Below are 27,850 nucleotides of genomic sequence, written 5' to 3'. Positions count from 1 at the left end.
CACCATCTGCTTGAGCACCAGCACACAGAGCAGTCAGGCTTTACACCAAAGACATCAACAATTGACCACATCCTTGCTCTTCGGGTCCTCTCCGAACACAGACGAGAGTTTCGACAGAGGCTACTTGCAGCCTATGTTGATCTCTGCAAAGTATTTGATTCAGTGAATTGGGATGCCCTCTGGAAGATTCTTGGTCTTCGTGGGGTGCCACCAAAACTGATCTATCTGATGTCTAAACTATGCTCTAGTACTGAGAATGCTGCGAGATGTAGCGATACCATCTCCAACTTATTTACAGTTGTTACTGGAGTTTGTCGGGGTGTGTACTGGCCCCCACGCTTTTCAGCACTTGTTTGGACTGGATTCTGGGAAGGATGTTGGAGAGAACAAGCTGTGGTGCATCATTTGGGAATGTCAAGATTTCTGACCTTGATTTCGCACATGATGCAGTCATCTTTGTGAAGACTCTCGATATCCTTTCGGGGACCTCGACGTGCTGAACGAGGAGTCGGAGCCACTGGGATTATGGATTTGCTGGGTCGAAACTAAGATCCAGGCTTTCAATGACATCTTGGATGGTGCCATCTTGTCTGTACCCATTTGTGGTGAGGATGTTGAAGTCACACGGATTCACTTACTTTGGCAGCAATATCAACGTCTCCATTGGCTGTGAGCCAGAGGTCAATAGGCATCTGGGTTGGGCCTGGGGAGTCATGGATTCACTGAATCATGGGGTGGGGTGCTGTCGGTGTCTGTACAGGACGGCGAAAGTCCGAGTCTTCAGGTGCTTGGTGCTTCTAATCTTGCTCTGCAGATGTGAGACTTGGACTCTGATCAGTAATCCGAGACGGAGACTTAATTCCTTTGGTACCATGTCTCTTCGGAGAATCCTTGGCTACCGCTGGTCGGACTTTGTGTCCAACGAGTGGTTGCTGAGACTCAAATGAGATATGTTACCTGCATAATCCGGGAGCATCAGCTGTGGCTATATGGACATGTGGCTCATTTTCCTGATGCTGATCCTGCTCACCAGTTTCTCTCAGCGAGGTAGCCTCATGAGTGGAGGAGGCCAACGGGCTGACCAAGTGCCTCGTGATTGCAACAGGTTGATCAGCATATCAAGGCGATGGGGACGGAATCTGCCTGGGGGATGGCCATGCGGAGGCCCCTGAAGTAACGGAGAAACAAGGATGCCGCGACCCACTTCTCCGGCGCATGCTCCCACACCTGACCTGATCGGCACGGCCTCCACAATTTAACATCAGGACCCTGGCCAAATGTTGTAACCAAAATTTGGTAGCATTCTGACTGGTGGGTCTGGAGAAGATGATTTTTGAAGAAATTTACTAAGTCGGCTATTTTGACCTACTTAAAGTCATGTGACTGGCATGTGCTTTGCAATTCCTGTTACCAGTCAGGAGAGGAATGTTGCCAAATTTCAGCCGGATCGGCCCAGCGGTTTGGCCAAAGAAGTTGAAATAAGAGATTGACGGATGAATGGTGCATGATGGCAATACCTTACCTGGAATTTAAAGTCCAGTAAACCAATTATATATATTCTATAAATAATCGAAAGTGCTCTGTGTGCTCCAAATGCAGGAAGCAATTATCAAATATTGGTTCACAAAAAAAAATAAGTGACCACTATATTCGTTATTGGTGTGTGTCTGTCTATCTGTCTGTCTGTCTGTCTCTCTGTCCCGAGCATAGGTCCGTGGGTTTTGATCCGATCCTGATAAAAATTTTGGTGAGAGGTTTATATCATGATCTGGTTGTGTTTTCCTGAGAATGGACGTGGTGCACCCATTATGGGCGGAGCCACGCCCAAAAAACGTGTTTTTAGGGGGTAGCCAATTTAAATTTGCATCTTCTCCTTGGGGGTTTATCGAATCTGACAGGGGTTTCAGTATTTGGTTAACCCAATGGCACCTGCATAGCCCCACGGAGCGAGTTTTCATTTTCGTCCCAAGGTCAAGGTCACAAGGTCACGAACTTAGAAAATTGCGAATTTTGACAAAAAACCATCTTCTCCGAGGGGGTTTGTCAAATCTGGCAGAGGTTTCGGTATTTGGTTAGCCCAATGGCACGTGCATAGCCCCACGGAGCTCGATTTTTCATTTTCATCCCAAGGTCAAGGTCACAATGTCACAAACTTAGAAAATTGCGAATTTTGACAAAAATCCATCTTCTCCGAGGGGGTTTGTCGATTCTGGCAATGGTTTCGGTATTTGGTTAGCCCAATGGCACCTGAGTCGGGTGGATATGCTGATTCTGGCTCACTTTCCACCATGTTAATGAATGGGGGATTCTCAGCGATTCATATTTTTTTCCCTAAAAAAATAAACCTTCTTATCCCAACCTGTTGAATTCTCTGCTGTTGAAATATCTAAAACATACAAGTGAATGGAGATTTTAATAGCCTCCCCTTTTAACCTCGGAGCACTTTTTTTCAAATAACCAATGCACATTGTTAAGCTCACTCATTGAACCTATAAAGATTTGTTCATTCTCAAATTCCTTCAATAGTTTCGTTGTATTTGTACAATAATCCCCATCTAAAATATTTTAAAATAAAACATTTGAATCTTTATATTTTTCAAGATACCCCTTTTGTGTCATTATGAAATGATATACTTCTCTCATTGATCTCATCTGACCTCCCCTGAGCTGCATATCATTTTGAGATTGTAGTAAATTAATTATTTTTCCATTGTTCAATTGATAACCAAAGTTTTCAGTCTATTAAAGGATATCAATTTTTTTCTTTACATCCTCTGACTTACTAGTTTGTAAATTGATTCGCTTATTTGCTTTATTAACCTCCACCATCGGATATGGATGGAGGTTACTGTTTTCACCCCTTTCTGTTTGTTTGTTTGTTACTTACGAAATCTAAAGATTTCGTTCGTATATTGATGACTTCCGTCCTGTGTTTGTGTGTTTGTTTGTTTGTTTGTTTGTTTGTGTGTGTGTTTGTGTGTAGGCACGATAACTCGAGAACGGAAGCAGCCACCAATGTCAAATTACACCACGTGATTCAGGAGGGTGATGGCGAGTGCTGATTAGATTTTGGTCAAAATCGGTCAAAGGTCAAGGTCACAGTGAGGTCAAACATCCAAAAAATGATAACTCGAGAACGGAAGAAGCTACCAATGTCAAATTACACCACGTGATTCAGGAGGGTGGTGGCTAGCGCTGAATAGATTTTGGTCGAAATCGGTCAAAGGTCAAGGTCACAGTGAGGTCAAACATCCAAAACATTCGATTTTTGATGGTTTGATACAGAATCATCGTAGAAACTTCTGGTTTGCGTTGCTACCTTCTCGAGAGACAGCTTTTATTAGACAAGGTCAGAGGTCAAGTTGACTATTTCGTAAGTACCAGTCTATGACTGCTTGTTTGTTTGTTTGTTTGTTTGTGAACAGTATTACGGAAAAACTCGACAAAACTTGGTGGGGGGGGGGTAAGGTCTGGTCCAAGGATCATGCCATTAGATTTTGGACTTGGTCTAAAATCCAATATAGCCACTATGGCGGCCAATTTGAAAAAAAAAATTGAATTTTTTTTTGCATTTCTACATGTTTTAAGTGATCTCCAAACCCCCCCCCCACCGCCCCCAAAAAAAAATTGTTAGAGAAAAAAAATTTAGCAAATTTTCTTTCAACAAATTTTCGATTTTTTTTTTGCATTTCTACATGTTATAAGTGATTTCCAACAAAAAAAAAACGTGCAAAAATTATAATTGCGGCTGATTTTGGAACTTCAGGTGGATATACCCATGCAAAATCAATTTCTGTCTCAAGGAATCTAGTTATGACGAATGAATTGAGTATGTAAAGTTAAAAGTAAAAGGGAAAGTTGCAAACGATAACTCTGTGAGCACTGTTGACGTCAAATTGAATGAATAGGATATCAGGTTCACTTGAGTGGCCGAGCAGTTTTGGCGGCGGAGGTTTTGCACTCTACAGAGTGCTCCCCCTCCAGTTTACCTTTGTTTTAGTTATTTTCTCAACAAGACTTATTTGATATTTTTCACATTCATTATGTTTTCCATTTATATACCAAGACTGAGATTTTCTCCACTCTTCAGTTTGATTAATACTTGGTTCGACCATTTATATATTGTTGTGGTTACCACCCGTTCGGCGTGCGGGCGACCGCTTCGAGCCAATGGCGGCCGCTCTCGCCCACCAAACGGACAAACCGAGTCGCAGCTTTAGGATCAATGCCGAAATCCAGCTACGGGTGTATCTTTAATCACACCGCAGCCTTGTCAATACTCTACCCGCGCTACAGGGTCCGATCGCCGAATGGTCGATTTACCCAATTAATCGCGCAGGCAGACTACCTAGAGACTGAACCTCAACGGGGCCTGCTTGGAAACGAGCCGCAAAGCAGCTTTCTCCGTTTGGGATTTGCCGAGCGGTGTATATCTCCAAGCCCCGCTGGATCCGATTCTTTTATTGGCTATTAAAAAGCCAGCTATATTCCGAACTCAATTATGGCAGTTCAATTACGGAAAGGACGCAACGAACAGGTTAACATTTAAACAATGACATTTATTTACACATGCACAAATACAAGCAATGCACGTATGCAATCATGCAGTCATGGGACAAACCAAGCAAGATAAAGAACTACAACTGTCTATTATTATTTATTTACACACATGCACTTAACAGTTCTACTTAAAGACATGGGGCCACAACATTCATGCAAAACCCCATAAAAGAAAAGGCCCGGGCTCGTAAGCCTTTAATGTATCTCAGAGCTTGGGAGACCGAAGGAGCTCCGAGAGGCCGCGCTGGTTACCTGCCGCCTTCGTGACAACTCGCTGGGTGCTCCTCGGCGTCCCGTCCACACGGCAGCTGGCGTGACCGCGGCGCGGCCCAGTCGATCGGGCCAAGTCGACAACGCACGAGCCTTTGCTCTCTCAGAGTTGATGCTCTCTTAAAGAGCCCGTCTGTTCCTCAGCGTCGTTTGGACTGTCCCGGGGCCCGATCACCTCAGACCGTTATGCCGCTGGTTGGCGACTCCTCTCCGGCCTCTCCCCAGCGACCCACAATTCGGCTCGGCACGGCAAGCTGCGCTCCAGGCTCCCGTCTCCTCCGCTCTCTCCAGCTCCTCACCGACTGCAGACTCCAGACTCCAGACTGATCCAGCTCCCAACGCGGCTCCACACAACTCCTCGCTTGGCATCTCTGCACGCCCTTATATTGGGTCCGTGAGGCGAGGTTTTGATCTCCGATCCCTCACCTCTGACCCCCCGCTGGCTCCGCCCCTTTCGATCTTTTGATCCGATTTCGATGCAAAGCTCGGAGAGAGCGGACGTGGCAGAGATCATCTGCCCCACGCGGACGTTGTGGAAATCACCGGCCCCCGTCCTAACAGGGAACCCCTGCGTATGTCGGCGGCGATGCCATTCATGGGGAACTTGCCGTGGCTGGCGCAAAGATGGCGGCGTTTGCGGAGATGAAGGTGAGGCGATGTTGTTCGTTGTTGAGATGTGGTTTAGGAGATGGCGAGATGTCGTTGTGGTGAAGATGGATGTTGTGAAGCCGGTTGTGGAGAAGGTGGTTGTTGTGAAGGCAGTTGTGGTGGTTGAAATGCGGTTGGTCCAAAATAAAGATAGTAAAAGAAAAACGGCTAACTGAAGATTCACAGCCCGGTTACACGAATAATTCCCTTTAAACATCGGTGGGAAAATCTATCTGAACACAGACTGATCGACATAACTGATCTAAGGACCTATATGGTGTCCTGTAAATTTCCACAACCGTAACACTATTGTGAAAAAGGCGGCGGTAGCCCTTAAAAACCCTAACCCATATTCTATTTAGTTAAAACTTGTATCCATATTGAACACAATCTATTCTATATACTCTATGATTAAATATTCACTCTATCATACAATATCCATATGGAACACAATCTATTCCATTATCCAAAATAAATCTCTTATCATCAAAGGCTCCTAATGCCTTTTTATTTTCTTCTTCAATATATATATATATATATATATATATATATATATATATATATATATATATATATATATATATATATATATATATATATATATATATATATATCTTATGTTTATAACTTCTTATTGTATTCATTTTCCTATATTCTTCTTATTCATCAAACAATTATAATAATTTCTAAAAGTTATTGATTTCTTTATTCCCTATAACCTTTTAATAATATGATCACCATACTTATAAGCATATGCCTTTGCTCTCAATCCAATAAACTCACTCATTACTTTTCCACCCAACTCATCCTTAAACTTACCAATAACCTTTTCATTCTTTTTTGAAAATAACTCACTCTTCTTACTAAAATTGCTTGCATCATATACTCCAGTATTTTTCTTCATATCTTTATAAACATCATCAGTTTTTATATCGAGAATAAAACTATCAGTGTCCATATACAACAATGAAACATTTTCACCATACTCTTTCTTCAAGTCATTATACAAATAATCATACATCAATATCTTTGATAAATCAAGAACTGCTGTTCCAATACAAATTGGTTTATCCATTACAATACTTTCCTTTTCCATATGAATAGCAGAAAAGCTCTCTGAAAAAAATCTCTTCTCTCTCAAAACTTAGTTTATTTATCAATCTTGAAGCTTCTTTCCAAGATGTTGCAAATCTAATGTTTTGCCTGTTTCTTTTTCACTATCATAATTTGGAAGACATTTATTATTTGCTTTAGCATATCTTTTTGAACATACTCGTGATATTCCACCTCTCTTCAACTTCTCAATCATCAAAAGCATATCTACAATCTACATCACTGATTAAATATATATCTTGTTCTGTCATTTTCAACATTTCACTCCAAGCTAAACCAGGAGCTGTGAAATAGTGGGCAGGATCTAATCCATAACAATTTTTATTTTGACAGAGTGATCTGAAAGCTTCAAATGCATCAGCTAACAATAAAACATCTGTTTTTAGATACAAATCATGATATTCTCCAAGGTTCTTTATCTTAAATATTTACCAAATTTCTTGCGCGTGTTTATAGTCCTTATCACTTATCTCTTCTTCATAAAGGTTATTATAGAAACTTTCTTTTGAAGGAAGTTGTGTTTCTTTAAATCTCAAATGAATCCATATAATCATAAGGTTAAATTCCCTTACTTGTAAGAATTTTCTCTTTACTTTGAATTTCATTCCTTGTTTGAATTTCCTCTCAAGTTAGAATTCCCTCTTTAATCAGAATTTCATTCATTGTTCGAATTTTCTTTATAATTAGAATTTCATCTTCAGTTAGAATTTCTTCATTTATTAGAATTTCCTCTTTACTTTGAATTCTCTCTTTAATCTGAATTTCCTCTTTTGGAATGAATGAATTAAGACTTGGAAAAGAGCCCGTGGAGCTTAGATTTGATGTTAGGTAGGCTAGTGGTGTTCCCATAAACTTGTAAGAATCTCGAAACCTAATAAAAGTTAAAGGTTTTGTGAATATCATTTTTGTAAATGAAATGTACTTTTGACTTGTTTGTTATGGCAGAAATATTCCCTGGTGTTTTTGAAAGTTCATTTATAAATAGATGTGTATCATAGTTGGTGCTGTTGTGAAGAAAGACTGGAATAAAAGAAGGAAATTTATAATTAAGTTTACAACAGGAATGAGCAGGACCTCTATATTTACCAGTAAGATGACAATGATCCCTAACTTTAAACTCCTTAATTTCCTCATCATAAATATGGCAGATAATGTTCTTTATAAATTCTAATTTTTCTTCGGTTAATTTCATCGGTTCATTTGTTTCTTTCATTAATTTAGTTAGTCTTTTACAATCCTTTTCTAATCGTTTTACAAACTCTTGTGAAGCTTTTTTTCCACTATAATGTTCAAGTTTATTATACTTATCTCCAACAGATGATTTCAGATAATAACAGAAACCACAAGGAATATGTTTTTGATATTTATTTGTATACGATTTTTTTGGATTAAGAGAAGCAGTATTTATCTTTTTAAGGATACATTCAAAATCAGCATATATCAAAAATGGGTGCATGATAGATTTATTATAATCTTCAAAAGAAATCTTTTCACCAAGTTTAGGCATTGTAATTACAGCTGAGTTATGATTTCTACAATATTGTTATGGCTGTGGAAATTCGCAGAGCACCATATAGGTCCTTCTATCAGTTATGTCGATAAGTCTGTGTTTAGATAGATTTCCCCACCGATGTTTAACGGGCAATTATTCGTGTGCCGGGCTGCGATCTTTCAGGTAGCCGTTTTTCTTTTGTAATCGTTATTTTGGACCAACCGCATTTCAACCACCACAACCGCCTTCAGAACAACCACATTAACCACACCACCGTCATGACCACCACAAAACGCCAGCCACGCCACCATTACGACAACCACCTTAACCACGACCGCCCAACTACAAAACGCCAACCACGCCACCATTACAACCACCCTAACCACCACTGCGTTTCCATCTCGGCACACGGTTGCGAGAAGCCTGGCATTCGTTGGGGGAGAACGGACGACGGCCTCACCCCCCCCCCCCCAACGACAAACCCTGCGAGCGGAACCACACGCAATGAGGGCTATGAAAAAGGGAAAGGCCCCGATCCAAGAGAAAAAACGCCCTTCTTCTGGAAGGTTCCCACGCATGCTGGAAGAAGGGGTGGGAAGCGAGGACAGGGTGCCTGGGCTATAAAGCGGGCACGTGGAAACGTCGAGATGGAATTGAGGAGAGGGTCGCCCAGAGTTGAGTTGTGTCAGTCAGGAGTCGTAGGGAGTTGTGGAGGTCTGGGAGCAGAGTCGAGCTACAGTCTGGGAGTGCAGTGGAGTCTGTCAGCCTCTCGTTGGTCGACAGAGGGGTGGTGGAGTTGGAGAAATCGGAGCGCAGCGGAGCCAAGGTGCACGGCCTGCCGTACCGTGCCTAACCGTGGGTCGCTGGAGAGGGGACGTCGAGGGTTGCCCGGGCAAGTCACCACGAGGGTGAAGGTAACCAGCCCGGCCTCTCGGAGCTTTTGCGCTCTACACTGCTCCATGATTCATAAAGACCCCGAGAGGTCCAGTCTACCGCCTTGTCTTTGATGGGGTTTTTCCTTTGTTTCTTTGCATGAATGATGTGGCGCCGTGTCTACTAAGTAGTAAAAACTGTTAAGTGATTGTGTCGAACGGTTGTAGGTCTCCTGTCATTCATGTTGGCCTTGTATAATTGCATACGTGTTTTGCCTTGTTTAATTGCATACGTGCTTCATTATAATAAATGTCCTTGTGTGAATGTAAACCTGTTCGTTGCGTCCTTTCCCTCCATTGAACTGCCGTATTGCATTCGGAATATTAGTTGGTTTTTAAATAGCCGATAATAGAATCGGGTCCAACGGGGCCTCGCCATAATACCACGCTCGGTTATCCCAAAACGATGCGAGCTGCTTAAGCGGCTCGTTTCAAGCGGGCCCCGTTGAGGTACAGTCTCTCGGTAGTCTGCCCGCGCGATGAATTAGGTATATCGACAATTCGGCGATTGACCCTGTAGACCGAGAAAAATGACAAGTTTAGTTATAATCTGGGAAGTGGATACAAAACGTTAACAGTTTCACCCGGATTATAACTAAACTCATTTTTCTCAGTTATATTAAATAAGGTATTATAAGTTTCCATGGAAAATAAAGATGCCTAATATTCTTTTTTTGGGTCAAGTTGTAGTGGGTATGGGAATGAAGACGTGTGGTCGCTTGTTGTGAAATTAAAACTAAGGATTGTGCTTCTCATCTTATTTAATATGAGATAAAATGTCTTGATATTGATATTTATTAATTATTTTCATGTCCATCAACTGGTCTAAAATGGCTGATGCTTCATTAAAACAATTGTTATTTCCAGCCTTCTTACTACCTCACAGCAATAACAGTCTATTAACGAATTGTGATGGGTCATTTGGAAGAAAACTAACACCTGAACCAAGGATACTTAAAGCCTGAATAATGTGTTTCCCTTTCTCATTCTTGCCACGTTTCCCAGAAAGACTAACCCTATAATTAAGAGTTCAGCAGATCTATATATACTCCAACATCATTATTTTTCATATCCAATGGTTTATCAAAATACTTTGATTCACCCCTCACAGTTGAAGCTTGTCTTCCATCTTTTGTGAGAAGAAACATTAATCTGGGGGTTAACTTAACAGGGGGTTGAGCAGAACTCAAGAACCTTAATTCATCATTAAATATCAATACCTTTTCTTGAACAAGATGAAATATTGCTGGTTGTTCTGTTGGAATGAGTCCTGCTTTGGTTTTTGATTCCACTGAATATTCATTGTTTTGAAGAGCATTCACAATATAATCAGGGGGTCGATTAATCTCTTCCAGTTGTTGAAATAATCCTTCATCATCATATTCTAATTCTCCTATATGCTCTACTTCTTCCTCTGTCATTTGACTGAAATCTTTTATCATTTGAAGTTTTTTATGAGTATATTCTATTGTGGGAACTGTGGAAACATCTGTAATTTTTTTCTTGGGAAGTTTTTAAAAGCGGTATAAAAAATTTCTCTTGTTTTCGTTCAAATGCTTCTTCGCCCGTTAGCTTCTGTCTGCGTTTCTTCTTTATGTCTTCCTGTTGTTTTACAACTTTTGAAACCAACTCTTGATGTTCCTTAAATCTTTTTGCTCTTTCTTTCGCATCCATTTATTTATTGGAAAATATAGTTACGTTGTGGAAATTTACAGGACACCATATAGGTCCTTAGATCAGTTATGTCGATAAGTCTGTGTTCAGATAGATTTCCCCACCGATGTTTAACGGGCAATTATTTGTGTGCAGGGCTGTGATCTTTGAGGTAGCCGTTTTTCTTTTACTATCTTTATTTTGGACCAACCACTTCACAACAACCACCTCCACCACCAACATCGCTCTCAACATCCACCTCCACCACCAAAATCACTCTCATCAACCATCTCCACAACGACCACCATGACATCCCCTCACAACCTTCGCAACAACGAACAGCAACGCCTCACCGTCATCTCCATTGCGCCGCCATCTTTGCGCCAGCGACGGCAAATTCCCCACGAGCAACATCTCTGCCACCAGATGCGGGGACTCCTTCGTTGGCACAAGGGTCATCGATTTCACCCACGTCTGCTCTCTCCGAGCCTCGTGACAATTCGGATCAAAAGATCGAAAAGGGCAGAGCCAGCGGGGGGTCAGGGGTGAGGGATCGGAGATCAAAACCTCGCCACACGGATTCCATATGAAGGCGCGCAGAGACGCCAAGCGTGCAGTTAGGGGCAGTTGTGTGGAGCCGCGTTGGGAGCTGGATCAGTCTGGAGTCTGCAGTTGGTGAGGAGCTGGAGAGAGCGGAGGAGATGGGAGCTTGGAGGGCAGCCTGTCGTGCCGTGCCGAGCTGTGAAGAAGCCGGAGAGGAGTCGCAAACCAGCGGCATAACGGTCCGAGGTGATCGGGCCCCAGGACAGTCCAAACAACGCAGAGGAACGGATGGGCTCTTAGGAGAGCATCAACTCTGAAAGAGCAAAGGCCCATTCGTTCCTCTGAGGCATTGTCGACTCGGCCCAATCGATCGGGCCGCACGAGGCCTGTGCCGCGCCGCGGTCACGCCAGCTGCCATGTGGACGGGACGCCAAGGAGCACCCAGCGAGTCGTCACGAAGGCGGCAGGTAACCAGCGCAGCCTCTTGGAGCTCCTTCGGTCTCCCAAGCTCTGAGAAACATTAAAGGCTTGTGAGCCCGGGCCTTTTCTTTTCCGGGGTTTTGCATGGACGTTGTGGCGCCATGTCTTTAAGTAGAACTGTTAAGTGCATGTGTGTAAATAAATATTAGACGGTTGTAGTTCTTTTTGTTACTCGTGTCCTCTCGCTTACCCCCATCGCATTAATTGCATTGCTTGTATACATGACTGCTTACGTGTGTGTAATAAATGTCCTTGTGGAAATGTTAACCCATTCGTTGCGTCCTTTCCCTCATTGAACTGCCATAATTGAGTTCGGAATATAGCTGGCTTTTTAATAGCTGATAAAAGAATCGGATCCAGCGGGGCTTGGAGATATACACCGCTCGGCAAATCCCAAACGGAGAAAGCTGCTTTGCGGCTCGTTTCCAAGCAGGCCCCGTTGAGGTTCAGTCTCTAGGTAGTCTGCCCGCGCGATTAATTGGGTAAATCGACCATTCGGCGATCGGACCCTGTAGCGCGGGTAGAGTATTGACAAGGCTGCGGTGTGATTAAAGATACACCCGTAGCTGGATTTCGGCATTGATCCTAAAGCTGCGACTCGGTTTGTCCGTTTGGTGGGCGAGAGCGGCCACCATTGGCTAGAAGCGGTTGCCTGAACGCCAAGCGGGTGGGAAACCACAACAATATCATTTAATATCTCATCTTGTTTCACAACAATATATTTATATTTTTCAATCATGTGCTTCATATAATCCCCAAATTCCTTTTTACGACATAATGTAGTACAATTATCTCTCCAAAAATTGTTTATATCAATTGAATTTAACTGGAATAAAATAAAAGTATTAGCATTGTTACCTTCGCATTCTGCGAAAGGTTATGTTTTGGTCGGCGTGTATTTATTTATTTATAATCTTGTGATTAGTATAACTCAAAAAGTATTAAACCGAATTGCATGAAATTTGGTGGGATGATTGGTTATTAGCTAGGAAGCATTCGATTAGATTTTGGGATCGTAAGGGTCAAAGGTCAAGGTCAAGGTCACGAAAAGGTCAAAATCGTCTTTTTACGATAACACGGTCAATTTTTATTCAATTTGCATGCAACCAATGCCAAAATGTTCAGAATTCAACGCCTCATCTTGTGATATGCAATATGACAAAATGACGCCCATACTCTTGTTACCGGTTAGGCGTCAAAGGTCAGGGGGGGGTCACGACCTTGAAAAATATGCGGTTTTTGTCATAACGCGGTCAATTCTTGTCCGCTTTACATGAACCCAGCACCAAAATGTTCAGAATTTAATGCCCAATCTTGTGACACAATGACGTCATAACACGTCACCAGTTGGGGTAAAATGTCGGGGGGGGAGGGGTCACGCCCTTGAGAAATATGCGGTTTTCGGCATAACTCAGTCAATTCTTATTCGATTTGCATGAAACCAGCATCAAACGAGATTACCTTCTCTTGTTGAAACGTTGTATTCACCGAGCTTGCGGGTGAAGACTCGCCAAAACGACGTGAGTTGATTGTTGTTTAGTCCGTAGCCCCCGAAAGTCGGGGGGGTCATGACATTATAGATATGTGGTTTGTGTCATAAGACCATTCATACAAAACCAGTTCCCCACACTCATACCAAGAACAAAAAAAGTAGTGGCGGCGAAGGTATGCGCTCTATGAGTGCCCGTCCTAGTTTCTGATGGAACGACGAGGAAGTTGAAAGTACGATTGACTAAGATAAATACAATTACAAGAAGAATGTCTCCCTCTTGTGTAGTAGCTGTCCATTACCGTATGGTTTCTCTCATTAACACAATCAAAGATAACGAGGTTCTTTTTTGATTTATCCAAATCTTTGGGAGACGGTATATCATCCGTATTATCACCAAGAATATAACTTATCGGTTTTGATTTCTTTTTACATCTCTGTGCATCACAAAATAGTTGTATTATATCTTCAATGTCATAATCATTTAGGTTTTTTTGAAGTTTAAATAAACCGATTACATCTTCTTTTTGAAGACCAGCATTAAAACCTTGTGAGAGTAATTGATACTCAGGTTGAAAACTCGACTTTGTGAAAATCATTAAATTATCATAATCTAAAAAGTTGGGAGTCAGGAGCATCTTTAAAAGTAAAGCAGGTTTTTCCACATCCGCTTGAACCAACTATGAGACATCTTAATGAATTTGGAAGATTTTTATGATTGTTAAATTTTATCTTATTTTCCCAAATGGGTAAAAAATCATTAATTTATATATTTGGAAAACAGGTTATTTAATTTATGATTGGCTTTTTTGGAAACCCTATATTTTATCCTAAGTTCAGGTTTAATTTCAAGATAATCCATTATTTTATTTATACAATATCTTGTGATGATATTTCCCTGAAAATGACAATCGTGAATAATATATAACAACAATCCTTTGAACATTTCTCTAAGACGTTCAGTTTCTTCCCTTGTAAGGAAACGTGTGTTATCACCCTCATACTTTACATTCATTTCGCTAATCAATCTTGTAAAGTAATTCATTTTTGGTGTAAATCTAAAAGAATTATTTTCCTTTTTATTTTCATTAATTAGATGATAATCACAGAATATACATTGTTTATAGGCTTTTGACTGTGTTTAATCCCACTAAATCACATGCAGGACAATTCTCAAATTTGTCATATGGAGAATCAGGGAATTCAAGAGGCTCAAAATCTAGCATATTTATAAAGTAAAACTTTACTTTAATTAAAATTCATCTTCGGAATCATCTATAAAACTACATTCATAACTATCGGTATCATAATCACTTTCATAATCTTCAAAATCTTCAGTTGAATATTGACTCATATTTAATTAGTAGAAACAACATTACCATCTATATCTATATACTTTTTTTCATGAACAGATTCAACTACCACATTTTTTTATATTAAAGGTAATTTTAAAATGATCCTTAACTACAATTGAACAAATGTCATTTCACCTGATATATTAACATCCTTGATTTCATCAGGATTTACATATTTAGGGTTGTTGAAAAAAATACAAATTTCACCTTGCATATTACAGATGGTCTTATCTTTTCTTTCTAAAGCTTCAACCATAAGGTTTTTATTTTTTGATACTTTTTGTTTCATTGCTTTTTCTAGTTTTGAATATATTGCCAGAAGGAGAGGAGAAACTTTTGTTTGAGATACTTTAATTGATGTCCTTCCAAGTATACGAAAAGCCCTTCCACTGAAGGAAATTGAAGAACTCATATTATTTACCACTAGCCGAAATCCCGTCACAGACAGATTCCGTTCCATGAGCCCAATATGACAACCAGTGGCGGCTCTTGTAAGAGCCGGATCCCAGTCGATGTACTCCATGGCCTTACCTCATGAGGCCTACAAAATGTCCTTGTACACGACATTTTTGGTGTACACTACTCCTTGTGAAGAAGTCCCCTGATTTGTGCACGTGTCTACTTTGACGTACACCGTCAAAACTTCAGATCACAGTACCGAGAAAAATGTGACGCGACCGCGAGGAGGAGCACAAAATTGGTCCTTCAGTATTAATATATAGATAGATGCTTCAGAGTTGAAGGTTGACTATTGCCACTATGTGCGATGCACTCTTACAGGTATGAAGTTTTTCAGTCCAGGTCACAGTACCGAGAAAAACCTGACGCGACCGCTAGGAGGCGCATAAAATTGGTCCTTCAGTATTAATATATAGATAATTGTTTTTATCCAATCGTTGTTATATTTATCTTTGTTCAATTTTACATCCTTGACATATTTCTCACTATCTTTTACAAATGAAGAGATTGATTGAAACTTGTCTTTTGTGTCTTGAAACATTGTATTTATTAAGTGAAAAAAGTTGGAGAATAAAATGATTTTAAGCACAGATTCACCTATAAATTAAACAAAATTTCCATCAAGAAAATTTTAGTTTAAGCAAAGTTTTATTATATAAATGTGGTGAATACAACGTACTACGATATTCGTAATCACGAATATAAATATTATAAAAAACACCTTCAAACCAACAAACACATTCAATCTTTTCAAAGAAATATCTCCCCTTGAGTTGGAAACAAAACATTGCGACATCTGCTCAAAGGATGTTTTGAAGAGTAGTTATAAGAATCACCTTCAATCACAAAAACACAAGAAGAACGAGTTTAAAGTAAAGGGACCCAATTATATTGAAAACACTGATGGAGCTTTTAAGAATCATATTAAAATAAGGATTTTTCAATTTGGAGAAGCCAGTCCATCATCAATAGCTGAATCAATTGAAATAGTGAAACCTGATATTGAAAAAGTTATTAAAAAGACATTAAAAGAAATGAAAACTTTAAAGTTTTATATGGGAGTGAAAATGAATATGAAAAGGCAAGATGAAGAACAAACTCCTTATACGAGGAGAAACCCACACTTTATCTCATCATTTCAAGACTTTGTAAGACGTGATGTTTACGATGATCTCCAGAGACAAGAACAAGATGTTGATAACACTGTAGTAAGTAGTGGATTTACTATCACAAAAATAATCTTTTTAGATATACACATCTTAAAATCAGATCCTCTTCAAGCTTCTTCAAAAAATTGAATTACCAAAAGAAATAAAACTAAAGAAGGCAGTTGTTAATATTAAGAACAACGAGTACGTGCCCGTAAACATAAAAAATAAATTAAAAAAAAATTATAAATAAATGTTCAAACCGCGAGCAAGAAACAACAACCACACAGGCCGTTTCTTCGCTCTCGCGTGCCCGTACGTGCGTTGCCCGGAAGTTTGCATATCGCAGTTATGATTATTCGCAATTTAGTTTTAATGACAAATTATTCAATTCGCGCCAACGTATTTTGCCTTATCGCAATGTCGTTGCAAGGAAAAACAAAAAGCGAAGAGAAGAGAGGAGAGGAACAAAAAAAATAAAAATTAAAAAAAAAAAAAACTTACTTCCTGGTTCGGAGCACACCAGCTCACTCTGATGTTACCGAAATTTATGCACCGTCTTGTATGAAAACGATCAAAACTTGGGGCATAGTGTTCATCTATAAATGCGCATAAGAAATCGAGAAATTATTAGAATACACGAAGTCATCACTCTCCGGAAGCCCGTACGTTGTAACTTGTAATGGGGAACGCGGCTGAGCTTCCCTTCCCCCATCGGCCACGCCCACGCAACGTGTCTTGTCATTGGTTTGGTAAATAAATGGCCATAACTTGGGACCCACTTGTCCGATTAATATCAAACCTTGAAAAGGCAGATCCTCAGGTCCCCAGTAATATACCTGGCAAGTTTCAATCAGATCGGACCAGTGGTTGTCGAGAAACAGCTGTTTAAACAGCGGTATTTTTATATTTAAAAAAATAATAATAAATACATAAATAAAAACATTAATTGTGGCGTCATTCGTGACGTCATAGCACCGTGTCTTGTCATTGGTCAACAGATAAATGGCCGTAACTTGGGAACTGCTTATCCGATTAATATCAAACCTGGAAAAGGCACATCTGCGGGTCCCCAGAAATATTTCTGGCAAGTTTCAATCAGATCGGACCGTCAATCGTGCAAAAAAATTAAATAATAAATAAATAAACATTAATTGTGACGTCATAGCAGCGTGTCTTGTCATTGGTCGACAAAAACATGGCCGTAACTTGGGAACCGCTCGTCCGATCGATATCAAACCTCGAAAAGGCACATCCGCGGGTCCCCGGCAATATTCCTGGCAAGTTTCAATCTGATCGGACCGGTGATCGTCCGGTTATTAATAATTTGGGAAAAAATTGGCATGATAAGGTGAGAAGGTGGAACGACACCTTCAGCTGCCAGATATACATACACCTTTTCAACACTGAAAAAGCAGTAAAATGGCCGTAACTTGGGAACCGTTCGTCCGATCGATATCAAACCTCGAAAAGGCACATCCGCGGGGCCCCGGCAATATTCCTGGCAAGTTTCAATCCGATCGGACCTTCCTTCAAAAGTAAGCTTCCATTATAACCTTTATGAAGAAGAGATAAGTGATAAGGAATATAAACATGCACAAGAAATTTGGAAAATATTTAAGATAAAAAACCTTGGAGAATATCATGATTTGTATCTGAAAACATGTTTTATTGTTAGCTGATGTGTTTGAAGCTTTTAGATCATTATGTCATTAAAAAAATTGTTATAGATTAGATCCTGCCCACTATTTCACAGCTCCTGGTTTAGCTTGGAGTGCAATGTTGAAAATGACAGAACAAGATATAGATTTAATCAGTGATGTAGATATGCTTTTGATGATTCAGAAGTCTAAGAGAGGTGGAATATCACAAGTATGTTCAAAAAGATATGCTAAAGCAAATAATAAATATCTTCCAAATTATGATAGTGAAAAAGATAGTAATTATTTGATGTATTTTGATGCTAATAATTTGTATGGATGGGCAATGTCTCAATCTCTGCCTTATGGTAAATTAGAGTGGGTGGAAGAAAAGGATTATGAAAAGGTTTTGATGAATATTGTTATTTCTTCTCAAGAGGAATTGAATGAGGAAGAAGGTTATTATTTTGAAGTTGATTTGAGGTAACCAAGTGATCTTCATAATAAGCATAAAGACCTTCCTTTTGCATGTGAAAAAGAAACCGCAAAGAAAGAATGGTTAAGTGATTATCATAAAAGTTTTAATATTAAAGGTAAATCAACAGAAATGTTATTAACAACATTCTATGATAAAGAGGGATACGTTTTGCATCAGAGAAGCTTGAAACAGTTTTTGGGAGAAGGATTGAGAGTAGTTAAAATTCATAGAGTTTTAAAATTTAAACAAAGTCCTTGGATGAAAAAGTATATTAAATTCAATACAGATACGAGAACAAATACAAAAGTAAAATTTGAAGGGGAATTCTATAAATTGATGAATAATGCTGTCATTAGAAAGACAATGGAGAATGTTAGAAACAGGCAAAACATTAGATTTGCAACATCTTGGAAAGAAGCTTCAAGATTGATAAATAAACCAAGTTTTGAGAGAGAAGAGATTTTTTCAGAGAACTTTTCTGCTATTCATATGGAAAAGGAAAGTATTGTAATGGATAAACCAATTTGTATTGGAACAGCAGTTCTTGATTTATCAAAGATATTGATGTATGATTATTTGTATAATGACTTGAAGAAAGAGTATGGTGAAAATGTTTCATTGTTGTATATGGACACTGATAGTTTTATTCTAGATATAAAAACTGATGATGTTTATAAAGATATGAAGAAAAATACTGGAGTATATGATGCAAGTAATTTTAGTAAGAAGAGCGAGTTATTTTCAAAAAAGAATGAAAAGGTTATTGGTAAGTTTAAGGATGAGTTGGGTGGAAAAGTAATGAGTGAGTTTATTGGATTGAGAGCAAAGGCATATGCTTATAAGTATGGTGATCATATTAATAAAAGGTTAAAGGGAATAAAGAAATCAATAACTTTTAGAAATTATTTTAATTGTTTGATGAATAAGAAAGAAGAATATAGGAAAATGAATACAATAAGAAGTTATAAACATAAGATAGAGAGTGAAGAAGTAAATAAAAAGGCATTAGGAGCCTTTGATGATAAGAGATTTATTTTAGGTAATGGAATAGATTGTGTTCCATATGGATATTGTATGATAGAGTGAATATTTAAATCAGAGTATATAGAATATATTGTGTTCCATATGGATACAAGTTTTAACTAAATAGAATATGGGTTAGGGTTAAGGGCTACTGCCGCCTTTTTCACAATATATAAATGGTCGAATAAAGTATTAATCAAACTGAAGAGTGGAGAAAATCTCAGTCTTGGTATATAAATAGAAAACATAATGAACTAGAGGGGGAGCACTTGGTAGAGTGCAAAACCTCCGCCGCCAATACTGCTGGGTCACTTAAGTGAACCTGATATCCTATTCATTGTAGGTCAAAACGGATCAGACTCTACTGAACCACGATTGAATAAACTAAACTAGATCGACGCGCATGTTGAAATGCCAAAAAAATAAAATTGAAATTTTTTTGAAAAAAAAGTTGCAACATTTTGTTGTTTTTTTTTCTCTAACAATATGTATGTATATGTATATATATATATATATATATATATATATATATATATATATATATATATATATATATATATATATATCTTTTTTTGGTTGGAAATCACTTAAAACATGTAGAAATGCAAAAACAAAAATTCCATTTTTTTTCAAAATGGCCGCCATAGTGGCTATATTGGATTTTGGACCAAGTCCACAATCTAATGGCATGATCCTTGGACCATACCTAACCCCCCACCAAGTTTCGTCGAAAACCGTCGAGGAGTTTCTCCGTAATACTGTTCACAAACAAACAAACAAATACACCAATGTCACCCGTTGCCAAAAGGTGACCATGTGTGACTTCTTTAAGGTCACACTGAGGTGAACAGAGCTGCTATCCACCAGGAGCGACTCCTTGAGGAATATCTGCCTACGAGAGATTCCCATGAGAATCGTTCTGCAGAGTAACCATGAAAAATATGCGTTTGCCTCATAACGTCACCAAATGACGTCATAATGTCTCAAGCTTGACATATCTTGAAAGCACTCGTCGAGGTGTTCAATTTGATGTACTACACAATATGGTTCCTAAAAATTGAAAATTTGACCTTGAGGTCAAATATGTTTGACCTTAGGCACTAACCATGAAGGTCAAGGCCAATCGCCACCAAAAATTAATCAGCTGAGCGCCAGACCATGGACTATATTCCCATGAAGTTTGAAGACGATCCGATCAAAATTACTCAAAAAATAAGGGTTTCGTCGACTCCCCTGATTTGCAACAGTGACCTTGACCTTCAAAATTTTATGTGCTGAAAGGGACCTCGATAGGCCTCTGATATGCGAAGCTACAAAAATTTCCTTGATAACTCTGCTCTGCAGAATTTTTTATACGCGATTACAGACAAACAAACAAAAAAAAACATGCAAGCTGACTAACATATCTTGCAAAAACTTCGTTTTGGCAAGATAACAAACAAACAAACAGAAAGGGGTGAAAACAGTAACCTCCGATCTTCGATGGCGGAGGTTAATAAGTCTGATTGAAAAAATAACTAAAACAAAGGTAAATAAAACAAATAAGCGAATCAATTTAAAAACTAGTAAGTTAGAGGATGTAAAGAAAAAAATTAATATTCTTGAATGGACTGAAAACGTTGATGGTTATCAATTGAACAATGGAAAAATAATTTACTACAATCTCAAAATGATATGCAACTCAGGGGGATTTCAGATGAGATCAATGAGAGAAGTATATCATTACCTTCGCAAACTTTGTTGCGAAGGTTATGTTTTGATCGCTGTGTATTTATTTACTTGCTTATTTGTGAATATGTGTGTTTGTTACTGATGAAATCTAAAGATTTCGTAAGTATATTGATCACTTCCGTTTCTGTTTGTTTGTTACTTACGAAATCTAAAGATTTCGGAAGTATATTGATGACTTCCGTTTCTGTTTGTTTGTTTGTTTGTGTGTTTATTATCTTGCCAAAACGAAGTTTTTGCAAGATATGTTAGTCAGCTTGTATGTTTTTTTTTTGTTTGTTTGTTGGGGTGTAATCACGTATAAAAAATTCTGCAGAGCACAGTTATCATTGGAAATTTGTGTAACTTCGCATATCAGAGGCCTATAGAGGTCCCTTTCAGTGCACAAAATTTTGAAGGTCAAGGTCAAAGGTCAAGGTCACTTTGTCGCAAATCAGGGGAGTCGACGAAACCTTTATTTTTTGAGTAATTTTGATCGGATAGTCTTCAAACTTCATGGGAATATAGTTCATGGTCTGGCGCTCAGCTGATTAATTTTTGGTGGTGATTGGCCTTGACCTTCATGGTTAGTGCCTAAGGTCAAACATATTTGACCGCAAGGTCAAATTTTCAAGTTTTAGGAACCATATCGTGTAGTACCTCAAATTGAACACCTCGATGAGTGCTTTCTAGATATGTCAAGCTTGAGACATTATGACATCATTTGGTGACGTTATGAGGCAAAAGCATATTTTTCATGGTTACTCTGCAGAACGATTCTCATTGGAATCTCTGGTAGGCAGATATTCCTCAAGGAGTCACTCCTAGTGGATAGCAGCTCTGTTCACCTCAGTGTGACCTTAAAGAAGTCACACCTGGTCACCTTTTGGCAAGATACGGGTCACCCTGCGGGTGACATTGGTTTTTTGTGTGTTTGTTTGTAGGCACGATAACTCGAGAACGGAAGAAGCTACCAATGTCAAATTACACCACGTGATTCAGGAGGGTGATGGCTCGTGCTGATTATATTTTGGTCAAAATCGGTCAAAGGTCAAGGTCACAGTGAGGTCAAACATCCAAAACATTCGATTTTTGATGGTTTGGTACAGAATCATCGTAGAAACTTCTAGTTTGCGTCGCTACCTTCTCTAGAGACAGCTTTTATTAGACAAGGTCAGAGGTCAAGTTGACTATTTCGTAAGTACCAGTCTGTGACTGTTTGTTTGTGGGCACGATAACTCGAGAACGGAAGAAACTACCAATGTCAAATTACACCACTTGGGTGTTTTGGAGACGTTATAAGATTGTATAAAAAATATTTCACTCGACGAGTCACGGGTCGTCACGTGATGCAGTGCGCTCGAGCAGACGCGTCATTGAGTCACGTTGAGGTTTTGCGTGTGCGCGCTGACTGTGTTTAAAAGTCATTTTTTATCCCAATAAAGGTTATCGTCGCATGCCTGACTCGCTGAGCCGTCGGATTATGTAAAGATTGTTGGTGGATGGCCGAATACTACGGTTTTGTGACTGATAAAATAATATAAAATAATTGCGTGGAGAAATGGAGATTTTTGCTTCGGTCGACGTTACGATTTTTGATGGTTTGGAACAGAATCATCGTAGAAACTTCTGGTTTGCGTTGCTACCTTCTCTCGAGACAGCTTTTATTAGACAAGGTCAGAGGTCAAGTTGACAATTTCGTAAGTACCAGTCGATGACTGCTTGTTTGTTTGTTATTCGCATAACTCCAAAAGTATTGAACTGAATCGCAGCAAATTTAGTGGGATGATTGGTTATTATCCGAGGACCATTTCATTAGATTTTGGGAGCGATCGGGTCAAAGGTCAAGGTCAAGGTCAAGGTCATGAAAATGTCAAAATCGTCTTTTTACCATCTTCGGATTATCCATACTTTGATGAATTGATGAATAACCTGTCACTCTTACCACATCATGTTGATCATTTTTATAACTTGGTCAAACATTATCACATTGTCTCATCCTTGACTTCTGAAACAATCTACATCGTCAAATACCGGTCGTGAACCATCATAGTCTTCAGACTTGTATTTTTTAAAATTGAATTTGTCTTTTTTCAAAAGTCATGGTATTATAAACAATTACAACTGGAATGGCATGCAGTAAAGTGCAGACCTCTGCCAGGCCAAACAGTTTACATCGTTGGCTCTATATCTTAAAAAAATTTGAGTATCTGGAGCTTCCCCAAAATGAAATCAATTAGTCCTCGTCACACACCCAACCTGGCCACCAAATTTCATCTAAATCCGTCCACAACTTTTGAGATATCCTGCACACAAACAAAACAAATGAACAAACAGACAATGATGAAAACATGACCTCCGTCCATCACAGATGGCAGAGGATATAAAGAATGTAACAAAGGTACTGTAAATGAACTACAACAGCATTCAACAGAGCACATACCTCCACCATGTTGAACAGTTGACATTTTGTAGCCTACCGGTTAGCTGGATCTGCATTCGGAGCTTCACAAGATTAAATTGGCTTGTTCTTGTCACCGACCGAACTCATCCAACAAGGTTTATCATAATCTGCCCACAGCTTTTTGAAATATTATGTTATGTATCGTTTTGGGCCCAATCTCTTAATGTTGAAGAATCACGTTAAAAAAGAAATTCTCAAACACTTTCGGACTAAAATCGAATAAATTCGTCCCCTTCACACACCCAACCTGTGAATCAAGTTTCATCCGAATCCATCCATACATGTGTGACATACCCTGTTCACAGCCAGACAGACAAGGGTGAAAACAACCTCCATCCATATTCAGTGGCAGAGGTAATAAAAGGTGAATTGCAACACCAAATATAACATCACACAGATTACCTTTAGTATACTGCGACGAAGTCGGTTGCGACACTCGACGGAGGACTTGTATTCCAGGCTGGCTTTGCTCCATTTTAGTTGCAGATAATCGATTGCTTCTGGGTGCTTCTTCACCAAAGGTGTACATTTCATGGAAAACTTTGGAGGGGGAATAGAAACAAAAAAAGTTACGTCATGGATATGCAATATAATGGTGGCGTAAAGAAGGCTGTGGGGAAATGGAGAACAAGTGCGAGTGGTTGAAGGCTTTCAGGGAAATGTGTGAATGGTTTGCAGAGTAAATAAAAGGGAGTGTTTGCTGGCGTCAGCTGCAATGGGCCACCGAGTAATTAATTATTACATCAGAAATCATACTTTAAGGCATTACCTTTCACAGAAAAGGTCAACTAAAGGAAATGACTATCACTGTGCCATACAAGGTTACTCACGACAATACAGTCATGTATCCATACAAGTGTGTGTGTGTGTGTGTGTGTGTGTGTGTGTGTGTGTGTGTGTGTGTGTGTGTGTGTGTGTGTGTGTGTGTGTGTGTGTGTGTGTGTGTGTGTGTGTGTGTGTGTGTGTGTGTGTGTGTGTGTGTGTGTGTGTGTGTGTGTGTGTGTGTGTGTGTGTGTTTTCCCTCCATAACTCCAAAACCATGAAACCTAGCGGTTTCATCTTACTTGTTTTTATCATTTCCTCCTCTACCCCTATTAATAAATTCCCTTGAGGTTTGTTCCACTGTCAATTCTACCTTGCTCTGCCATGAGCCTGGATCCGATTTAAAATGTATGCAGCAAATGTGAGAAGAGCGAGGGTTGCGGGCAAGAGTACAAGGCAACCATCGTGCATTTTTTACATAATTAATACAGAGAACGCTTCTGAGACACCTATCGGCATTTAAAAACGAAATATACCCATCAGAGATGGGGAATCCCCCACCATTGAACGAAAAAGGTCATACATATTCCAGATAATGAGGGAGGTGAATTGGAAACAAGACACCATTTGGTCATCATCTCGAAAAAGTTCCCCAGGGGTGAGGAACGTAGTAACCAAAAATAATTGAAATCAGATAAGCGTTTTTCCATTTATTACAAAAAACATTTTTTTGAAGATGGCCTCCCCAGTAGGCCTTCTTGGATCGGCCATGCCCAAAATCAATAGTGTTCTTCCTTTTTAGGGGGTACATGTGTGACCCAAATTTCAAATAGATATGGCGAAAAAAAAATATTTTTCAAGATGGCCACCCCGGTCGGCCATCTTGGATCCAGCCATGCCCAAAATCAATCGGGTTCTTCCTTTTCAGGTGGTACATGTGTGACCCAAATTTCAAATTGATATGGCGAACAGTTTATGAGTTATCGCACTCACTGCTATAAATGTTGACGCCCAGCCAGCCGGACGGACGGCCGGACGGACAACAATATCCCCCTTCCGCCACACGGCGGGGGATAAAAACTAAACAAATAAACAAGCAGTCATAGACTGGTACTTACGAAATCGTCAACTTGATCTCTGACCTTGTCTAATAAAAGCTGTCTCCAGAAAAGGTAGCGACGCAAACCAGAAGTTTCCACGATGATTCTGTCCCAAACCATCAAAATCGTAACGTCGACCGAAGCAAAAAGCTCCATTTCTCCACGCAATTATTTTATATTATTTTATCAAAGTCACAAAACCGTAATATTTGGCCATCCACCAACAATCTTTACATAATCTGACGGCTTAGCGAGTCAGGCATGCGACCATAACCTTTATTGGGATAAAAAATGACTTTTAAACACCATCTTTATCGAAAACACCGTCAGCGCGCACAAGGAAAACCTTTACGTGATCAACAACGCCTCTGCTCAAGCGCGCTGCACCAAGTGACGGGCTGTGACACGGCGAGTGAAATATTTTTTATACAATCTTAAAACGTCTCCAAAACATCCGATTTTTACCAGAATTTCGACAACCGAGTTTTAAGCATCCTAAGCGATCGCAAAAACCGAAGACAAAATTAAAATCGAAGTTAAAACGAACTCGTAACGTCGACCGAAGCAAAAATACTCCATTTCTCCACATGAATTTATGGAATTATGTTTGACCTCACTGTGACCTTGACCTTTGACGAAAATCTAATCAGCGCTAGTCATCACCCTCCTGAATCACGTGGTGTAATTTGACATTGGTTTGTAATTCATCGTAGCTTCTTCCGTTCTCAAGTTATCGTGCCTACAAACAAAGACACAAACACACAAAGACACACAAACAGAGGACGGAAGTGATCAATATACTTCCGAAATCTTTATTTTCGGAAGTAATATTTATTTAATATTACTTTATTCGGAAGTAATAAAAAAAGCAGGAGAGCAAATATCAAGTCGTTTCTTGGCAAAAGTTGGCAACAGGTGGTCTTTGGGAAATTTGTTTTAAACATAATGCGAGTCTGCTGATAACAAAACTGCTCATGACCAAACTATTTTGGAGCTATGACTTGCTGTACAAATGATTAAAATAGAGCATAAAATTGTATCATTTATTTTGTGGAATAAGCGCGTTCATATTCATTTCCAAAATATACCGTCGTAGTTGCTGGACTTGTATCAGTTGTCCTGCCCAACCGCATCAAAGCAGTCACACCGGCAAACTGATTCCGGTGCTCTGAACAGGTTCCCGGGCTTGTTTGCTACATTACCTGTGCTCAGGTGGAACGCCCGAGTCAGTCAGGAAGCCTGCTGATGGGTACTGTCTGCCAGATTAACCAAATTAATGACCCAAGTGGAGATCGCATGGACGCAGGTACGATTTTGTGCAGGGCGCTAATCTCGACTAAACCCAACCAGTCTTTTAACGGATGTTATGAGCAGACATAACTCACGATCAGAACTCAAATTATAATGGCATCTTAAAGCAGCCAAAAGGCAGGAACGCAATGATTTTTCTTTATAAAAATAGAACCATGCAACCTGAAGCTCACCTGGAAAAGAGCAAGTGACTCAACCCCCACCCCCCCCCAACCATCCTCCTCCTCCTACCCAAGACCCCCTATGACTGATTTTTTTTTTTTTTTTTTTAATGCCATGAACAAACTGGAATGACATCATGGTTGATGAAGGTTATGGTCAAGTTTCATCAAAATAGTGTGTGTAGTTTCAGAGAAGAGAGCAACTACCTATTTTTGGGGTAAACAACCACCTCACCCTCCCCCCTCCCCACCCACAATGAGAGTAGATTTTGATGCTGTCAATACAACTTTGTTTAGCATCAGTTATGAATCTTGTGGCCAAGTTTCATCAAAATAATGTGTTTGCTTCAAGCGAAAATGACTGAAGTGTTCACAGAGAGTGACCGACTCAACCACTTACATATTCACCTAACCTCTAGAATCTCTTAAGCAGTCTGTTGCCTCATACAAATGATCGATCGCATAAGCTCACCAGACTAAAGTTCAGGTGAGCTAATAGTGTGTGTGTGTGTGTGTGTGTGTGTGTGTGTGTGTGTGTGTGTGTGTGTGTGTGTGTGTGTGTGTGTGTGTGTGTGTGTGTGTGTGTGTGTGTGTGTGTGTGTGTGTGTGTGTGTGTGTGTGTGTGTGTGTGTGTGTGTGTCCCCTTATCTGATATACGGTATCCAGGTTTCAGCATGTGGAGCAGAGCCCTCCATGTGTGTGTGTGTGTGTGTGTGTGTGTGTGTGTGTGTGTGTGTGTGTGTGTGTGTGTGTGTGTGTGTGTGTGTGTGTGTGTGTGTGTGTGTGTGTGTGTGTGTGTGTGTGTATATATATATATATATATATATATATATATATATATATATATATATATATATATATATATATATATATATATATATATATATATATATATATATATATATTTATATATATATATATATATATATATATATATATATATATATATATGTACCAGTATACTGGGCCGGTGTATACCCCGGTTAAAATAGGTGTACCATATCCCTGTGTCGTAAGAGGTGACCAGGGTTGCGTCAGGAAGGGCATCCGGCGTAAAACATG

At 39.5% G+C, this 27,850-nt stretch overlaps 1 protein-coding gene across 6 annotated transcripts in view; it reads right to left on the bottom strand.

The window, feature by feature from the left end:
- The window catches only part of LOC147035597 (uncharacterized), a 203,559-nt gene that overhangs the window by 122,315 nt on the left and 53,394 nt on the right, over positions 1-27,850 (bottom strand). For all 6 annotated transcript variants that reach the window (XM_085844919.1, XM_085844903.1, XM_085844912.1 and 3 more), the window contains exon 2: positions 23,857-23,994. In XM_085844919.1, coding sequence (XP_085701045.1) covers positions 23,857-23,994 — 138 coding nt within the window. The remainder of the gene's footprint in view (positions 1-23,856; positions 23,995-27,850) is intronic.

Source organism: Eptatretus burgeri, chromosome 1 (assembly GCF_056783735.1).
Source record: "Eptatretus burgeri isolate ZD-2024b chromosome 1, Ebu_testis_v1, whole genome shotgun sequence".
Classification (NCBI taxonomy): Eukaryota; Metazoa; Chordata; class Myxini; order Myxiniformes; family Myxinidae; genus Eptatretus; species Eptatretus burgeri.
Note: the sequence above shows the minus strand (reverse complement) of the source record. Positions and strands in the feature narration are given on the sequence as shown.